General features: G+C 43.3%; 1 protein-coding gene across 1 annotated transcript; it reads left to right on the top strand.

Moving 5' to 3' along the window:
* The first annotated feature begins 6,266 nt into the window (after nucleotides 1-6,266).
* On the top strand, nucleotides 6,267-18,726 carry ppm1ba (protein phosphatase, Mg2+/Mn2+ dependent, 1Ba). Its single transcript, XM_031879297.1, is given in 7 exon segments — nucleotides 6,267-6,652; nucleotides 9,772-10,662; nucleotides 11,166-11,283; nucleotides 12,419-12,513; nucleotides 12,515-12,534; nucleotides 12,806-12,863; nucleotides 15,466-18,726. Coding segments are annotated over 6 exon segments (1,203 nt in total). The 5' UTR covers nucleotides 6,267-6,652; nucleotides 9,772-9,780; the 3' UTR covers nucleotides 15,496-18,726.
* The last annotated feature ends 161 nt before the right edge of the window (nucleotides 18,727-18,887 follow it).

Below are 18,887 nucleotides of genomic sequence, written 5' to 3'. Positions count from 1 at the left end.
GTGTGTGTGTGTGTTTCTCTTTGTGTGTTGTGGTGTGTATAGAAATACAACCAATGCAAGTTGAGAAAAGTTTCTCAAATTTCTCTGTAACCATCTGATCGAATGCATCTGGAAGACATCTGAAGTTCCACGTGTAGCACACACACACACACACACACACACACACATACACACACACGTTTACACAGAGCATTATCACTCAGAACCCTCCACAGCATTGCCTATTTTGTCCTTGTGCATATTTGAATGACATCATCAATAATGGACATGTACCCATTCTGTGGTAGGGCAAGCTAGGATCTCACAGTGCTAACACACACACACACACACACACACACACACACACAATATGTGGGCCAGACTGGTTTACTTCAGATCTTTAATGAACAATCTCTGGTTTGGCCGGTTTGTTAGTGTGCCCATTAGGGTGCTGTTTGCCAGTGAGCCTCATTCTTTGATTGGCAGAGACTCTGCAGTGTTTCTGCTACTTAACTTTAACATGAGGTCTGAACAGAGGGCCAAACTGAGTGAGCTGAGCTTTACCCGATACTTCCAATAAGTCACTTAGTTTCAATTTCAGCACAAGTTCCTGATGGTTACTTAATGACTTACAAAAAACAGCAATATGCAATCTGTGAGATGTTTTTGTGATCCATAAGAAGTTTGCTCCCTGAAGGATATTGCAGCGTTGGATCAGAAACGTAATGCTTGCTGATGTTAAATGTTACCTGCAAGTTGCTCTGTGATGTAATGACAGAGTAAATACAAATAAAGTTACTGTATCCCAACCTCTGCGTACACTATGTTTATGTATATATGTTGAACTCCATTTGATTTTGTTGCTGCTGAAAGCAAGCAGCAAAGTCATCAGAGACTTGGGCTGAGAAAGGGTACAGATTTAGTGTCTCACAAGGACACTTCAGCGGGGGGGAATGCTTCCTGAGATGAGGCGCAGAGATGACACACACAGGTCATCTACAATGACAAAAAGTAAAAGATTGTTTCCCCCTCTGAGCTGTGATGTCAACACCTTGATACCCTTACTCGTCTGCTTCATGCATCGTTTCCTTATTTTACAATTCACCTACCCCTTTCCCTGAACCCTCCATCTCAAGAGCATCTTTCCACAGAGCCAAAACAAATCTACTGTACCTTGTGTGTGTTCCCTTGGGTGAGATCGACGTGACACCACAAACTCATGGCCAATGCAGAAATGCAGGCAGAGAAAGAGCTGGGACGGACTATGAAGACGAGGTAGATGCAAGAAACCGAGGCGGTGGCCTTCTCTCTGCCCGCTCAGGGGGAAGAATGTCCTTGCTTTGTTAAACGATTTCTTCCAGCTGAACTCTTCTCCCAATATCACTCAAAGAGAGATCACTGAGAGATCTCAGGACGAAAATGAAGATTGCATGTATACCCAGAGTTCTCAGGGTCACCTTGGCATACAGCTCACTCAAGAAATCTATCCGTTTACTGCCATTTCAATAGCCATCGAGGCTGTTTTTGTCACTCTGTGCTGTGCGCTGACCAAGAAGCAGTCAGACGCCCACAGAGTATGCTTGATATTTTTCTATATGTGACCGCAACGGCAAAAGGAGCAGGTTGAATGCCGCTTCAATGCAGAGGGAGAAAATAAATGATTAAAGCTAATCATATAGAACGCAGTTACAGATGCACAGAACATGAATTGTGAATACCACACTTAGTGAATTAGAGGAGGTTTAGTCCCATTCCAACTGGAGAAACACTTTAAGGGACAAACTGGTGTGTGGGCAAAGCCTACAGTAAATTCTCTTCAATACATGTACATCAAGAAAGTACCTGAACCTCTGACTGAACATAGAGAAATTAAAAGTTCTAAGATAAAATCAAAAATGTCTTACCGTATGCTTATTACCAGTGGATTTACAGTAAAACAAATGTAAGAATAAACCTTTTTGTCAGACATTTTGAGGGCATTGATTTTGCAAACAGTTGGTATAAGAACCATGACTTTCAGTGTTTGTTACCGTTACTATCTTCCTCTCTGTCCCTTTTCATCTTCTTCCCTCCCTGTTTCTCCTGCGTTTGGCAGCAGTACCTCTCTCTCCCAGTAGATGGGGGTGTGATACTACTGATCCACAGCAGCCATTCATCTCTCACCCTGCACAGTGGGCGCACTTAGCCCAGGCTCTAATTTACCAACTCAGGCCAACCTTCTATAGCAGGGCATTTCAACAGCACTGTAATTACACTTAAACTGCATGGGGTTCTATATCCTCTCAGGCCTTTCAGCCACTGCGGCCTGAAGTTGTCAGTTAGACTGGCAGGATAAATCTGGGCTGGAGAAGTGAATCAGTGGCTTGATGTTCCTTCATCACCTCCTGTTAAGGTGCCCTTTGGGCAAGGCATTACTGTGTAACTACTGTAGTGGAGCTGCCCAGTGGTTCTAGCTTGTATGGAAGCTTAAAATCATCAACTTCGGCTCCAAATAAAGTGTTACGAGCATTAAGTCTTCAAATATGAGGTAGTAGGAGAGACATCAATCGAGTTTACCAAAAGAATAAAATAATCAGGGAATATTTCATTATCATAGGTATAAAAATGTAAATGCAGTGACATTGATAATGCAAGCCCTGATATTATTATAGCTGCAAAAGTCCAGCACGTCATTCATTTACTTTCCCCATGACAATATTCATCTCATCTCTTTTTTCAAAGTCGAGCTGGTCCCACAATGTCACTTTCTGATGACTGGCGATATATGGCCACCCTGACTCTAATATACAGACCATGTGCACACATGTTCCCGTGGCAGCATCTGTCTGCTACTGGACATTACATGTGCTCAGAACACTCTGTTCATGTGTGTGCATGCGTGAGTGCATGCATGTGTGAGATATATTCATAGTGTGACATATGCTTGGAAAATACATGTGTCAGCAAGTGTTGGCCATGCATATCAATGAAATATGTCCTCACATAGCCCACTATGTCTACATGCACTGTTTTTTAGTGCATGTGCATGTGTGTGTGAATTTGTACATCGAGCACAAGCCTGTGTGTGTGATAGTAATCCGGATTGGGCAGCTGCGCTCATTTGTATTCGGCCCTAAGGCACTTCTAGGCCGTCTCGCTGATTAGGGATCAGAGACAGAGAGAGAAAAAGGAGGGAGAGAAGTGGTAAAGAGTGAGGAAAAGAGAGAGAGAGAGAGACAAAGAGTGAGAGTTGGAAACAAAAAAAAGAGAGAGAGAGGTCCTCTCCCATTAAGTAAACAGTTGGTTAATGACTGTAATCCCATTAAGCAGGGGGCACAGCTTGCCCCCTCACATAACGTGCATTAATGGGCCAATGTATATGTAAGTGGTTGTGGTGTACATTCTCTTTTTATCACACACACAAACACACACACACACACACACACACAGCATAAACACTCTATACATTATATCCAGGAAATTTAACTGATTTGCCCTCACAAACATTCAATAAAGTCCTGATGTAACATAAGGAGGCTTGAAGAGAAGACTTATGAAAATGACATGTAAATCAAATGAGCATTGTATATTTTCAGGCATGGTTTGCCAACAATTATTGTTTTGACCCGGCTCCTCAGTTGACAAAAGAAACCTGCTCCCTCTGAGGAGCAGGAAATCAGCTTTTCAAGTGCTCTCGTGTTTGAAGAGTGGAGGGCAAGGCAAGGCGTGATTGCTGCACTCTGCAGAGAGGATCAGACGTGGGGTGATTTCATACAAGCAGAGAAAAAGCAGCAGAGGCACTTAACTCAGTGTTTACTCTGCTAACTTGTGCTGATCTGCAGAGAAAAATAATGGTAAAGAAACATCTCTTTCGTATGTTAAGCAGCTGATAAAAATACAATTCAACATTCCAGCTTGTGGCCTCCTTCAACACAAAGCGTGTGTGTGTTTCACCTCATTTATATAATGTGGCAGAATAAACAAGTGGCTGGTGCAGGAGTTGTTAACCCAACAGTAAATTAATCCATCATCATGAATGCATGAATATGCATGGGTATACAGAGGCGTCAATATGCAGGAACAAGTGGTACACAGGTGAAGAGCATGATTCTGCCAGGCTTATTTTGTTGAAACTATAGGACACTTTGAACAAAATTCTTCCAAGGGGCATGAATTTCATGCTGTGGATAAGCTGCAGCCACAGTATTGTGTCCTGGGACGGAAGGTGGGCAATGCTGAGCAATTACTTCTGAAGCCTACAGAGCCCAGAGAGAAGCAAGAAATATAAAGCAGCGTACTGTGTTTAGAATGTACTCGGGCTGTGGTCTATGCGCCTTAAGACAGGCTCCTTCAGAGACACATTCCCTTTTTTAACCTTCATAATCTTTCCTGTGAGGTTTTGGTAACTTTGCAATGCAAATAGTTTCTGCTTCTTGTACAGTGCAGTTTGCTTTTGACTTCTTGTGTTTTAATAAATACATTCTACAGTTTTTGGCTGATCTTCCAAAAAATACTCCATCTGGATGAAATCAAGTACATTAAACATAAATATTTCAGGACAATTTTCTATGTAACATTTCTGAACCTGTGAACACGAACAGCTGAAAGACTTGGTGTCATGGTGTCATTATGCAACACAGGGGTGCACAACGAAATGCAGTTGTAGCCTATTTTCAACACAAGGAAAACATGACAAACAAAAAAAAAAACAGGTGTACAGTCTGTACCAACAATATCAGAATCAGCATTTAAATAAAACAACAAGCAGACAAAATGACTGATTCAATCTAATGTCTGTGTTTTTTTATTATTGTTTATTATCATTTCTAAACTTCCCTCAGGAATGATATATATTTATTAACTGTCATGGGAATACCCCCCTACTGAAAACCTTCCCCCTGGCCCAGAAGCAACATGGGCTCAATGGAAAACACTAAACCGCCTCAGAACGAGAACGGGACGATCAAAAGCTGCTCTGGTCAGATGGGACTACAAGACTGGCCCAACCACCTGTGAACGTGAAGAAGCAGACCATACTATGGAGCACTGCCTTGTCTGCCCTCTAATACCCAACCCTTGCAACTCAAAGGTCCTTGCAGTGTTCAATAAAAATGCAAAGGACTGTGTAAAGAAATGGGAAACTGTCATATAACCATCACGCTTCAGTGAAACAAGAAGAAGATTGACTTTTTAGATTGGTTTCCAGTGTGATAGTAATGACTTTATATAGTGACTTTGCTGTTATAAACACAATTCGGTTCAGAATTTATTTGTTTTTAAAATTGTATTTGTGCTTTTAAAGACAAATGTTTAGTCATGAAAAAGAACAGAGTATTGATACGAGTAGCTCCTTGTTGTAATACAATCCTAAAGATACCGAGTCCTACCAGATGGTCACTGTAGTTCTCTAACACGCTCGGAAAGGGAGGGGTGAACGTAGGAGTGTGTTGTTGCTTGCAATCTGACACCTCACCACTAGATGCCACTAAATCTGGCCTAAAAACAAGGGCATATACATATACATCCTAAAATATGTCAAGAAGGCCGGCAACTCTAGTTGTTACTCTTACTAATCCTCGAATATCAGCAAATTTTACTTAAAAAAAAAACCTAAATTGATGTATCTTAATACGTAATTCGTTGCTCTATTGTTGATTAATTTATTGACTACTAATTAGCTAAGATCTCAATTCTGTCTCTGTTTGTACTGATTTTTAACAATATGCATGCCAATTGTCCGCCAAGTACTTCCTGGAACTAGCTGAAGTCTATAAATCACGTGACACAATCAATCATTTTGAACTTCTGTTGACGCCGCTTTATCTATACAAAATAAATTAAATGTGCATGTTTAGCCTGGCATATTGAATTTTCACAGAACATCGATCGAGGATTAAAGATTAAAGTACATAAAAACACATGACAACATGGTAACGTCATATGTCGTAGCAAAGTGTTGTCCTATTTGTCTTTTCTGTTGTCCCATTTGTATTTACGCCATTTCAAGCCCTTGCAGACTTTCACACTCAACCATTCAACAGGTGACGTTAGTTTAGTACCTGAGGGTTCAGGGTTTTAGACCTTAGGGGGGAGGACATTGAGATTGGGCCTTTTCGACCGAGGCCAAAGTCAATCATGTAACAATCAAGCCTTTTGAACTTCCGTTGACGCGACTCTGACTTTATACAGCTCTGGTTTACCTACATCTGACTGACTCATTTTTCGACCAATCGCATCCCAGCTTTGAATCAGCTTCTGTCCAATCACAGGAGAGAACGAAACGATTGCCTCTCCCCCTTAACTACATGTTAAAAAAGAACGTCATCTGCCTCATACATTTAGCTTTAGCCAAAATTAGCCAGTCGTTCAAATCATAGATACATCTTTGCCGACACGAGTGTTTTTTTTTTCTCCATTTCAACCGACAGCCAACGTATAGCGGTTATTTATTTTTGGGGTTCCCCGTGTTTACAGTGCCAAACATGTACATAAAAGCCTTGTTCCGATGCAGAGACATGCTGAAAGCAGAACTGATCGTGTGAAATGCTGGCTAGCTTAATCAAAGCTAGCTGAGGAATAGGGGCCGAGAAACGAAAGTGGCTGACATTAACGAGAGATAAGCATTTCATAAGACGCCACTGAAGCCACACGAAGAAGAGGAAGAAGGACTGGTAGATAGGTATTATCCTACACAGTAAGTAACGTCTCTAGTTAGCATCTCATACTAACAAATACTTTGACAACTGTGAGCTAGCTGGTTAGCAACACAAGTAGCCTCCTTTGCAGTTCTTCAAATGTATCATTAGCACCAATCTACCAGTTTCTAATCTAAGTGGTCAACATATTAAACCAGCAAATTTTTGTAAATGCGCAACATTTGGTAAATAATTTGTCTCTTTATGTTATGATAACATCTTTGCACCCCCCCCTCCCATTGCGACTGAATACGTCATTGTTTTCATTTTTAGGATGGCCCTAGAGGTAAATAATTGCCGCTAATGGTTTGTGTCAAGACGTACCACAAATGAAATGAATGGAGGTTGTTGTTGATACCACAAAGGGCCCAAGAGCACAAATTATTTCACACCATCTTATTCCCAGATGTTGTAACTATGACATGGATATTCTATTATTTACTCTGTGTGCATAGCAGAGTCTTATGCCACTTTAAATTAAAGTTCCCACCATGCTCTGTGTTCCCATTCTGTTTTATTAGCCTGGTTGTGGGTGTTTTTATTGGGTTGTTTTGGTGTGTGTGACGGTGTGTTCCAGAAATGGCAGCATCATCAGTGGCACGTTTGTGTTGGCACCTTGGTGTGAAATCCTGCACCGGCCATGCTGTTTTAGTCTGTGACTCCTATTGGCCCGTGCAAAGACCTATTTATCTATACAATGTCTGTTGATCGAATCACTTACAGATACAGACGGTGTTAATTGGCGAGCTCAAAATAACTCAAAAGATTAATTTGTCAAGTGCCAAGTGGCACTTGACAAATTAGTGGTAGTTCAGTGGTAGTTCCCTCCTGTGTGTAGTCTGTATTTGACAGGCTAATCTAACCCTGCGCGGATCCCATCAGCCGCTGACTGTTAAATTGAGTTAGCGAGTTAAAGCTACCCTGCTCGTCTGAAGTCTGAGACCTGTGGGCCTGTGTCTGTCTGCCAGCTTCCTACCTCGACTCTCAGACAGAATCAGCCAATTAGAAACAACTGCGCTGTGTCAGTAAATCAGAGCTAGGTCAGTATCACCCTCTTTGTTGAGAGGGAGATCTGACTCTGTCTGTCTGTCTGTGTCTCTCTCTCTCTCTCTCTCTCTCTCTCTCTCTCTGACTCTCACACTCACTCTCTCACTCATTCATTCACACACACACAGTGTGACCTGGTTGTACACTTCTCTCGTTGCACGCTGCAGCCACCAACATCTACTTGCTAATGTTGCTATGGCAACTACTCAGCTGCCACTCCAAGCTGTGTAACCATAGAGACATCGGACTGGGTGACATCACGCCCAGGAGTCCTCAGTGCGTACATCAGTCGTTACAACATATGTATGTGTATATATACATATATATATATATATATATATATACACATATATATATATTATGCAGGACCAAGGTATGGAAAAGACATTGTGTACCAGGGCCCTTGACTGTGTATTATTATACACTGTCATGTAGAGTTGCTGGAATCATGAGTTTTGTGTTTGTATGTATCGTGCCTTTTACTTTCTGTTGGCTTTGCTGAAGTTTTTTTGCCACATTTTTGATCATTTACGATCGAGCGGACACCAATAATTATCAGCTAATAGTCGTTCTGAGTAGCTTGATCGCTGGTCTTTGTAAAAGCCAGACAGTCAGACAACGCTGCGGTTATCAATTGAAACACTCAATACTCATTTGTCTGCTTTGTCGCCTGCTCTTTAATTCACTCTGAGAGAGACACAGCTGAACACACACACACACCTGGCTTAGTGTGTGTGCTTGTCCAGCTGTTTCACACACACATCGGGCCTTTCTCTGCGATGCGTCCTGTTCTATTTTATTTACATAAAGTTCTCGGTGGTTAACCGGTTAACCGTTGACATCTCATGTCAGGATGCATGTAAAAGTCAGTGCAGTGCAGGCTGTCATGTGACGGTGTAGAAAGCTTGCTCGGTTATGAATGGATGTTTATCCGTATGGTCAGAGAGATGTGAAACTAAAAACGGTAGACTAAATGCTCATTTGTCAAGTCATGTGATTGTCTCGCCTTCATCTATTGCAAGGTTGCATTTCTTTGTTTCATTTTTGATGATAAAATACAAACCATGCAATCACCTTTTGACCTTAAATCACCGGTCAGCAGAAACCTGAGATGGTGAGAAACCAGGAAGTTCTTATGTTTAAAAAATAAAGTAACCGTGAGCCTTAAGCATGTGAACAGTAAGAGACCGGAACCTTAAGTATGCCTACAGCTTATTCGTAAGTAGCAGTTATTGATATTTTCAGGAATTAAGGTACAAGTTAAGAGCACAACTTCCGAGGCTTAGAGGCCATTAATCAATAGGACTATATATGTTCATGTTCTCACGTTACGTAACCATACAGAATTATTATCTCCTCTCAAGCAGCCTGGTGCTGTTCATGAAGCTGATAAAGGTGCAGCTACAGGCTGATAACACATCCTGTGGATCCACTCCCTATAGTTGGTTAATGCGGTTAGTAGCCAGCTCTGGCGGCCAAAGAAGCTTTTAAGCTGGCTCCTCAGTCTCTTAAAGCATAGAAACAAAGTGGCTGTGCTATTTCTGGATATTATTCTTCGAGGGAAACGGTACAAGAAACACACACACATGCTCGAAAGCAGTCCAAGTCTTTAACGGTTTGCTGGGTTCACATTTTCAGGCCCTTGAAGGTAAAGTTGAGATCTCTACAAGTGTGAGTGGAAGCTTAATTTATGTTCACAACCGGATTCTACAACTAGAAAATGAAACTTTGCCACTCACTTTAGCTTTACTCTTTGTAATACGGTGACTTTTTGTTGAGCACTAGCACATCTCACAAGCTGCCGGTACTTGAATGAGCACATCTCTGGTAAACACGAGATTTAAAGTGGTTGTGTGGACAAAATCGTGCGATTTATTAGTCGACTAAGAACTTCTTTGGTCGAGGACAGCCCTGCTTTGATGATTCATATGACCTTTCCTCTGCAACTTCCCTAATCCATTATCCAATAATATCAATACTTTCTGTGTTAACATAGTGCAGGCCTGCAGTGACTCAACTGTTGAACTCAAATTCACTGTGTTTTTGTCTGTTCTCCTCTCTTCCTCTCCAGGGCAGAGCCATGGGTGCGTTCCTGGACAAGCCCAGGACGGAGAAGCACAACCTGCATGCTGAGGGCAACGGCGTGCGCTACGGGCTGAGCTCCATGCAGGGCTGGCGGGTGGAGATGGAGGACGCTCACACCGCTGTGTTGGGACTTCCAGCTCCCGGTATGACCGACTGGTGCTTTTTCGCCGTGTACGACGGTCACGCTGGCTCGAGGGTCGCCACCTACTGCTCTAAGCATCTTCTGGAACACATACTTGGCGCTAGCTCAGGGGCCGGAGGGACCCCGGGCTCCCCGACCGGATCGGACAAAGGTGACTCTCCAGCACTGGTTCCTTCCACGGTGGAGACTGTGAAATCTGGGATCCGGACAGGCTTCCTGAAGATCGACGAGCACATGCGCAGCTTCTCCGACCTCCGTAACGGCATGGACCGTAGCGGCTCCACAGCGGTGGGGATCCTCCTGTCCCCCGATCATTTCTTCTTCATCAACTGTGGCGATTCGCGAGCCGTTCTGTACCGCGACTCGCACGTGTGCTTCTCCACGCTCGACCACAAGCCTTGCAACCCGCGCGAGAGGGAGCGCATCCAAAACGCCGGCGGCTCGGTGATGATTCAGAGGGTCAACGGGTCGCTCGCCGTATCGAGGGCCTTGGGGGACTTCGATTACAAGTGCGTGGATGGCAAGGGCCCCACGGAGCAGCTGGTTAGCCCTGAACCAGAGGTGTTTGAGATGGTCCGGGCCCCAGAACAGGATCAGTTTGTGGTCCTGGCGTGTGACGGCATCTGGGACGTCATGTCCAACGAGGAGCTGTGCGAGTTCGTGAAATCTAGGCTGGAGGTGTCTGACGACCTGGAGAGAGTCTGCAACGAGGTGGTGGACACCTGCCTGCACAAGGTGTGTACAAACCTGGCTCAGAGCGTGACCTTTGATGTGATTGCTTGTGATGTTTTGCAACAAAGTCTTCCAAGAAACGAGTGTGCCATGAATTACTTTTTTTGAATTAGTGTGTCACCAAGAAGGCCATTTATATTCCCTGCTGGAACTAGGAGGAACAACTGAAATTAGCGGATTTAAAACATGGAAAAAGTCAAAATGGCTTCAATTACAAGTTGTTGTATTTTGCTGTAAACATCGTGCAGAATTCCTCAGTTCTGAGCAGAGGTTTTGTCATTTTGAATTCAGTTTATCACAATGAATTCAAATAGTGAGTGTTGAGATGGAAAAAATTGCATATTTATATTAAAATATTGCGCGGTCTGCATCAACACTGCGGCGCTGTGATTCACAGTGCAGACTGTTACTCAGGAAATCTTCTTCCTTATTTCCTTCAGCACCACACAATAGCTCCTCCTCTTACCTGCTCTTTCTCTGTTCCTCTCTCCTCGCATCCACCTCAGGGGAGTCGGGATAACATGAGTGTTGTGTTAGTGTGTTTGCCCAACGCCCCCAAAGTGTCGGAGGAAGCTGTGAGGAAAGACGCTGAGCTCAACAAATATCTGGAGTCTCGAGTGGAAGGTGAGATTGGACGGATGGAGGAAAAATAACCCATTTTTACAGGACATCTGATTTAAATAGGTTCTTGAGCTACTGTCATGAAGTAAGCTGTGAAGAAAATACTGTATGCTATTAAATGTCAACAATTTTAGGAGTACAAACTCCAAATTACAGCCACAACTATTGTTTATAACGGTGGAGTCTTTATCTTGGATCCTAGAAAGGTTTTTCTTGTTGACACCTGATCGTTCTCCAACTGAAACATCATATCTGTCTGTGTTCTCCACTGGCTGACCCTGCCACCCTCCACTGTCTAACCTCCAGCCGAGTTATCTCTGGCTCACAGCAGACGAATGACTCCACCATGACCTTCTTTTCCATTCCAGCAAACATCTCCCGTCTTCATTCCCTCTTCGCTCCTCCTCCTTCGCTCAAACATCCACCGTTTTGTTTGGATGGGTTCCCTGCTCTCCTCTTGTATTTCTTTCTGTCCTTTTCTTTCTCATTTCATCACCTTTTTTGTTTTCAGGAGGCCCAATGATGAACACAGGGCAGCTTTTTTGAGTCTTCGTTGGTTACGTCAGCTCTCTTCTGGCTACCGTGGGGACGTCAGCTGTTTCAGAATTTGACCAAACAAGAAATCTTGAATCTTTACACTTGTCTTGTTTCATCAACATGGCACCGGTTTTGTTTCTTGATCCACAGAATGGAAAAACCTTTATTTTGAAGATACTGAAGGTTATACTATCCATTGTGTATAAACTGCTAATTCATGTAATCCACAGTGGGTTTAATGTCACATTCCAGGGTAAAGTACAATTATGCAGAAGTTTGTCCGGATATTTGGCTTCAGGTGCCGTCTAATACTGTAAGATAGAGGGAGGGAGCGAGGAATGCTCTGGCTGAACATTGACCTGGCCTCATGCCACAGGCCTCCGTCTGTCACCATCTCCCTCCCTCTCTCTGTCTCAGATGTGCACTCATTCCCACAAATTCAGTCGTACTGTATGTCTTCTGTCCTCACTTCTTATCGCCTCAATTGTCGCCTTTTTGGCCACTCCCCTCTCTCTCTCCCCCGTCTTTACTCGGCTGTCCTTGGCTGTCACCAGCTCTGGTAATACTGTCTTGTGTAACAACATGTCTGGTGTTATTTTAGAGATGCTGTCTCGGCCAGTGGAGGACGGGTTTCCGGACCTGGTAGCGGTATTGAGGAACCTGTCCACCGACATCGGCATGCCCTCGTTGCCACCAGGGGGGGGGCCTCGCCAGCAAGTAAGGACCAACGCCCTCAGAGGGATACTCAGTCTTATTGTAACACAGTAATAAGCATCTGGAATAATAATATCCAACTACAAGGAGAGTCGTGTAGATATATAAGCCAGTTATCTAGTGTGTGTAGACTTTTGTATGTCATTGGGACTACATACCTACTTTTCCAACTACACCTTACTGTTCCTTGTTTTTCCACACACGCCCTTTGTTGTTGATGGTTTGAATTGAATCGCTCAAAAGATCTAATCGCACCTTTGTGTTCTTCCTGCAGACGCAGTGTTATTGAAGCAGTATACAACCGTCTGAACCCGTACAGAGAGGAAGATGGGGTCAGTATCAGTAGATGTAATGATGAGCTTTGTCCTTCTGCTAAAGTCTAGAGGTCTACACAACACATCTGAGTTCCAGTGGCCTCAATGAAAACCTCCTCATGTTGATTCGTCCCCTCTGGCGGACCAAGCTGCTGATTCGTGTGCATTGTATTTATTTTCACACTCGTAGCAGATTAAGTATTATTATTGACGACAGAGGTGGCTCTGAGCCCAGCACACCCTTCCATTGTGATAAACATCAGTTTTTTGTTCTGTGCACACCTTCCTGTCAGCCTTCATAATGGACTATGCATGCATGACAACACCGCTTTGTCAGAAGTCTTCCGAATGGAACTGAGAACTTTTGCACTTTTACCAAATCCAGTGACTGCAGACGGAAGCCTTTTCGTTTGTTGAAATATCTCTAAATGAGACGCTCCAAGATTTCCTTGAGTGGTTTATTTGTTTGCACCCCAAACACACTTATACACACCCCATCAATAACTTATGCCAAATACAATCACAATGCATAGATGTTAGGGCCGGCCCTAAGCTTAATCAACAGCCAGGGAGGCTTCTATATAGAGAAGCCTTTTTTGACGTTAGTCCAAGTAAAGTCTATATGTGTGGGGAACACTAATAAAAATTGGTATTTTGTGTGTGATTTTCCAAGAAATCACACAATATTGTTTGACACAATTTTGACTTGCTGTGTCAAATACTTCACACGCATATCCGAATTCCAAAATAAAGTTTGCAGTCCTGGTTTGGGACTGCAAACTTTGGGACTTGATGGGACTTGATGGGACCTGATGGGACCTGATGGGACCTGATGGGAGCCTGTGTGTGTGTGTTGTGACTTTACGTCCGCTCCGTGTAACATGATTGGTTGATTCCTTTCTTTGTGTTGAGAAAGCGCCGAAAAATCGGCTGCTTTTATTGTTGCTTAATATTCAGGTTTTTTTGAAAGTGCCAAAAACAACAATTAAAAAAAAAACCTATTCAAGTGCAAATCGCATCGATAACAAATGCCAAAGCTGTGTCAAAGGCCTTAAGGATGTAGTCTTGCACTCTGGCGTTCTGCAGAGTTCTCTACCTGCCAGCGAGGTTTACTGAAAGAGTTGAATGTGTGGCCCTGGCACTCTTTGTTGTTGCAGTGGATGGGTGGTTACATGCGCGTCCCCTGAGGGGAATAACCCACTGAGATGGCACTTTGCTAACCGTTAGCATTGCAGTGCTATTATAAAGCTCCGCCCATTTGTTTATTAGCCGTTATGTTTGGTGTGTTCTTGTATGTCTGTTGATGTGACGGACGAGTCCTGAGGTGGAGCCCGATTCAAAGAAGTGTGTGTGAGTGTGAGAGAGGTCTGCTGTTTGGTAGCTCCTGTTGGGGTGAGGTGATGTTCACCTTGGTGTGTCTGTAAAGACTTGGAGGTACTGTGACTGTTTGCCACATGCACACACGCACACACGCATACATTCACACACAATTCAAAAGGATTTTATCTACTCTGCTTAAAGCCGCTATTTGTAGAGCGTTTTTTTTAGTAGAAATAATATACCAGTCCTGGTGGAAGTCTTTGATGCTAGTCTAAATTTCATTATTAATGTTGTACACATAGTGGCTTTAAATACATTTAAATTGTAATCATAATAGCAACAATCTTAAAGGAATGCTGTTAATAACACTTATTCATTTTCCAACAGACTTCAATTAAAGGTGCTATCAGTAAAGAAAATGTTTTAAATAAATCATAGCAGCACAAGTAGTGGAATTGTTCCACTCTTTAAAAGTGTAGTTAGCAAATTGTGTGTGGTAATGTACACACACGCGCTCTGTCACACACACACACACACACACACACATTGATAAGGGATGTATCGATTTGTCTAACTGTGTGTTAACCCTCTGATTAACGCAGCCCTCCTGTTTCATTTGGTAAGTGATCACATATATAACTGTTACACCCCCCCCCTCTTCCAACCACTCATCTACATACACACACACACACACTCTTACAGGCATGTAAGTGGTGACCTGCTACACATGTTCCCCTGTCACTCCATCAGTCTCTACGTCCTGGTTTGATCTACTCTTTGGCATGTGGAGCTCCGTGACTTTAAGGTGTGCGTGTGTGTGTGTGTGTGTGTGTGTGTGTGTGTGTGTGTGTGTGTGCAGACATGGCTGTCCAGGTGTTATGAGGTTGACTGGTCGTTGTCTTCTGGTTCCTGTCCGTCCCCCTCTCACGTCACACGTCCTACACGCATGCATCGCTGTCTCACTCCGTCTCTCCACAACTGCACGCAAAGTGTCTTCTCAGTCTCCGTTTTCTGTGTCACTCCCGCAGTAACACCAGAGGCCTTGGGGATTGTTGTGTTTGCGTATTATTGCAGAAAGAAGCCACACACTTCGATCAAAAGTGTTCCCTGTTGTTGTTTTGAAGGAAAACCTGTCGTTGAAGTGCAGGCTGGGGAACGAAATCAGTGAATGTGACTGTAAATGATTGTTTTCCACATTTGATAACAGCGTGCTCTCTGTTTCCGTCCTTTTGCTTTCCTTCTTCTCTGTTCTCCCTCCTTCCTCCGCCTCTCCTCCCCATACTCTACTCCCCTCTTGCAGAGCGGAGCCGAGTTGGAGTACCACTGGTAGCTGTCCAGCACAACTGCCTGATCCCAGAAGAACAGGACCACTTTTCCACACAAGATCACATTCATAGTCACCTTTTTAATTTCCTCTGGGGTGTTTTTTTTTTTTTTTTTTAATTTTTTTTTATTCCCCACACCGAGATCAATCGAAGCAGAAATCCTGGATTTAAAAACAAACGACTCACCCAACGTGGAGGACTGCGAAACAGATTTAGTTCTTTTTACAGAACAAAACGGGAGGAAGATGAGAACAACTGCGTTAATATCTGAAAGAATAACTACATATACAGTATATACTTAAGAGAGGCAAACAAGCACAGTTCCTCTGGTCCATCCGTTTCTTGCTTTCTCTGTGGTTGTTGTTGTTGTTGTGGGTTGACGGAGACACAGGAGCAGCTCTGAACACTTTGGGCCTCACCAATCGAAAGAGATGGAGAAATTGTAAGATACTGAATGGACTGAAGTGGTTTGTTGGCTGCATTTTTTTTTTTTTTTTTTGCGTTATTTGTTTTGGAAGTGTGAACTTTACTTGCAGCTGACCGGCAGCCAACCGACCACACAAGCCTGCGACTCCCACAAATCTCAAGCTTTCGCCGTCCAGCTTGGGGTTCTGGGGGCGTTACTGGTACTCGGATGAGGGCCCGACGCGTCACCTGGCAGCTTTTGCAGAACTCCTGGATTTAAAACTCCCAAAAGCCCCACGCTATCCAAAGACACCTGAACACAAGGGGAGCGGGGTCTGTCTGGCTCCTCCACACTGGGTCCAAACTAAAAACAGGACATGGGCCGGTGTTCCTGGCTGCGGAGAGATGAATTACATGAAGATGGTTTAAACTCAAGTGTGACGACTCTTCCTGCACTTCCCGGCTCAGTTCCTCTCCTCCCGTAGGACGTTGTAGTGCAGTCGATTTCTCACTCTTCCCTCTGTCTCTCTCCCTCTCTCTCTCTCCCTTTTTTCTCTTTCTCCGTCTCTTCATATGGCAGAAGAGACACTGCTGTCATTTGCACTGGCAGACGTTGCCAGAATCATAAGCTTTTCAGCCTACTGTTTAAGAGAGAGAAAGATAGTTATATATATAAAAATATATTTTGATTTGTTTGTTTCCTCTTAATTCCCAGCCATAGTATTCGTTGTGGCCTAATGTGTGTGTGTGTGTGTCCTGTGTGTGTGTGTGTGCACCTCTTTGTGTGTAGACAAATTAAAACACAAAAAAAGTGGAAGTTGCACACACCGTGTTCCACACAGCAGCGCTCCAAAGACGGTTGGGGGATAAAGATATTCCTCTCCTCCTTTCTCCTCGACACAAACAATCCTGCTCGTGCTACAACTTGCCTTTTCTACTTCTCAAATAACGCGTAGCAAAACCAACATGTCTTTTTTTTGTTTTGATTGGATTCTTAATGTGTTTTGCTATATATGGCTTTTTAGCGTCCTGTAGATGGATAAGAAAACAACGAGGGCAGCATGAAATATACCTTGTACAGTAGATTTGGGGGAGAGGTGTAGGTTTTTGGGGTTTCACTGTAGGAAGTAAAGGACACTGTAGGGACAAACGACAACTGCCCCCCCCCCCCCCCCCAGAGCTGTGTTTCGCATTGTCCCTGAAATTGCTGTCCTTCATTTTGTCCACAGCTCCCGTCATGGACTTGCCTCTAAGCCCCGGTTTGACTCCTTTTGATCGACCAGGAGTCTATAAGTCTATAAGCACTAATAAGTGATTAGATGACTATATTGTCTGTTTGAAACAAATGTGGGCATTGACAAAGTGGATACACATACTTTGCATGTGTATTTTTTCTGTATTGCATTTACAATAGGCCATCAGTCAATACAAAACTGTAATATACACTTTTTTTCTTTTTGTAATCATTCAATTGTGCTTTCTGAAGTGGTAGTGTTGAAAGACAATAGGCCTAACGGAGTTGCTGATTAATGTTCTGGTGGTACACTTGCTCTTGATGCCATATGACAAATAGGTACTTGAATGTGTAGTTCTTTTGCAGTCGTTTTAATGGGATGATTGCTTTTCTTTTGTTTGTGGTGGAGGGAGGGAGTGGGAGTGGGGGGGGGGGGGGGGGGTCTCTAGTTGTGCATGTTTTGTGGTTTGAGGGAGGAGTGTGTTTTGTGTGTGAGATGTACTGGGCGATAATGTGGGCATGTTCAGTGTGGTGAAAAACGCAACGTTGGAGAGGAAAGGGGACGATAAGAAGAAGAACATGGAGGATAGTGGAGCACATAGCAGGATACGATTTGTTCTTAAGACTGAAATTCAGTTGGTTAAACCCCCAAATATCTCATGTTTTACACTGCAGCTGATGTTTTGTTCTGACATGTGAACTCCTACAATGTATTCACACTAACACTTCCTGACTTTTTAACGTATTAATGTTTTCACCACACTGAACACAATTCTTTTTTTAGGTTTATGTTGAAGCTAAATCAGACACTGGGCGAGGAGACAAATTAAGGGAGGGAAGGAGAGGTCTTTTTTTTTTTTTTTTTTTTTCTTTAATGTAATTTTCATTATTCACACTGATTCCACTGCATGGACAGAATACAAGCATCACTGCAGCATCACAGTCTCTTCTCATCGGTCATTTAATGACAAAACAAGCTCACTTTGCTCCCTCCATTTTGAAGAAGGAAAAAAAAAAAAGAAAGTATGTGAGAATAATTCTTGTTGTGGAATATAATCGCAAGACTCACGCGAGAAGACGTCTCGCTCTTTTTAAAGGAGACTTTGGTAGTCGGGTGATGCCTGAATAGTTTGACCCCGACTTGTTTTTCAGCTTTGATTTCCGGATATGTTGAGCAAAGAGAACTTTGTCTCCAGGACGTGTCATTATTTTGGGCCGCTGGGGTTGAAATACCCGCGAGGACCCCAGACACGACGTTCCTCATGTGGGCTTTGGATGGAAATGAACCCGAGTGCTCTTTGCCACCTCCTCCTGTCACGTCACACTGTTAGAGTTGATGGGTTTATGATGGCGATGATGAATTACACACTTTTTATTTATTCCAGTGCTTTTCAGCTCTTATGAAAAAAAAAAAAAAAAAAAAAAATGTATTTTGAAGACCGAATAAGGTGGTGTAATGTGTGACCCACTCACCTTCAGGTTGATGAGACAACACCATCCCTTCTTCCTGTACTAATTCCCCAGTATGCTATTGTGATGTTACAGACCATACAGTGAACATAAATGTCAATAAAAGATGGATTTAAGTTTAAAACGGTTTCAACTGCTTTGCGTTTTTCTTTTATTCAGTGGCAACTTGAAATGTGGCCTTTGTGCCTTTTTTTGCTGTTGCGAGCTTTCACTGTTCAGCGCATCACAATAGAAAGTTGTACTTTCTACTGTCTGTGCCCTGTGTGGTGTACATTGTTCAGTGCCAGG

This window comes from Anarrhichthys ocellatus, unplaced genomic scaffold (genome assembly GCF_004355925.1).
Source record: "Anarrhichthys ocellatus isolate YVR2014 unplaced genomic scaffold, GSC_Weel_1.0 scaffold3, whole genome shotgun sequence".
NCBI classification, from domain to species: domain Eukaryota; kingdom Metazoa; phylum Chordata; class Actinopteri; order Perciformes; family Anarhichadidae; genus Anarrhichthys; species Anarrhichthys ocellatus.
This window is presented reverse-complemented; position numbering and strand designations above follow the sequence as displayed.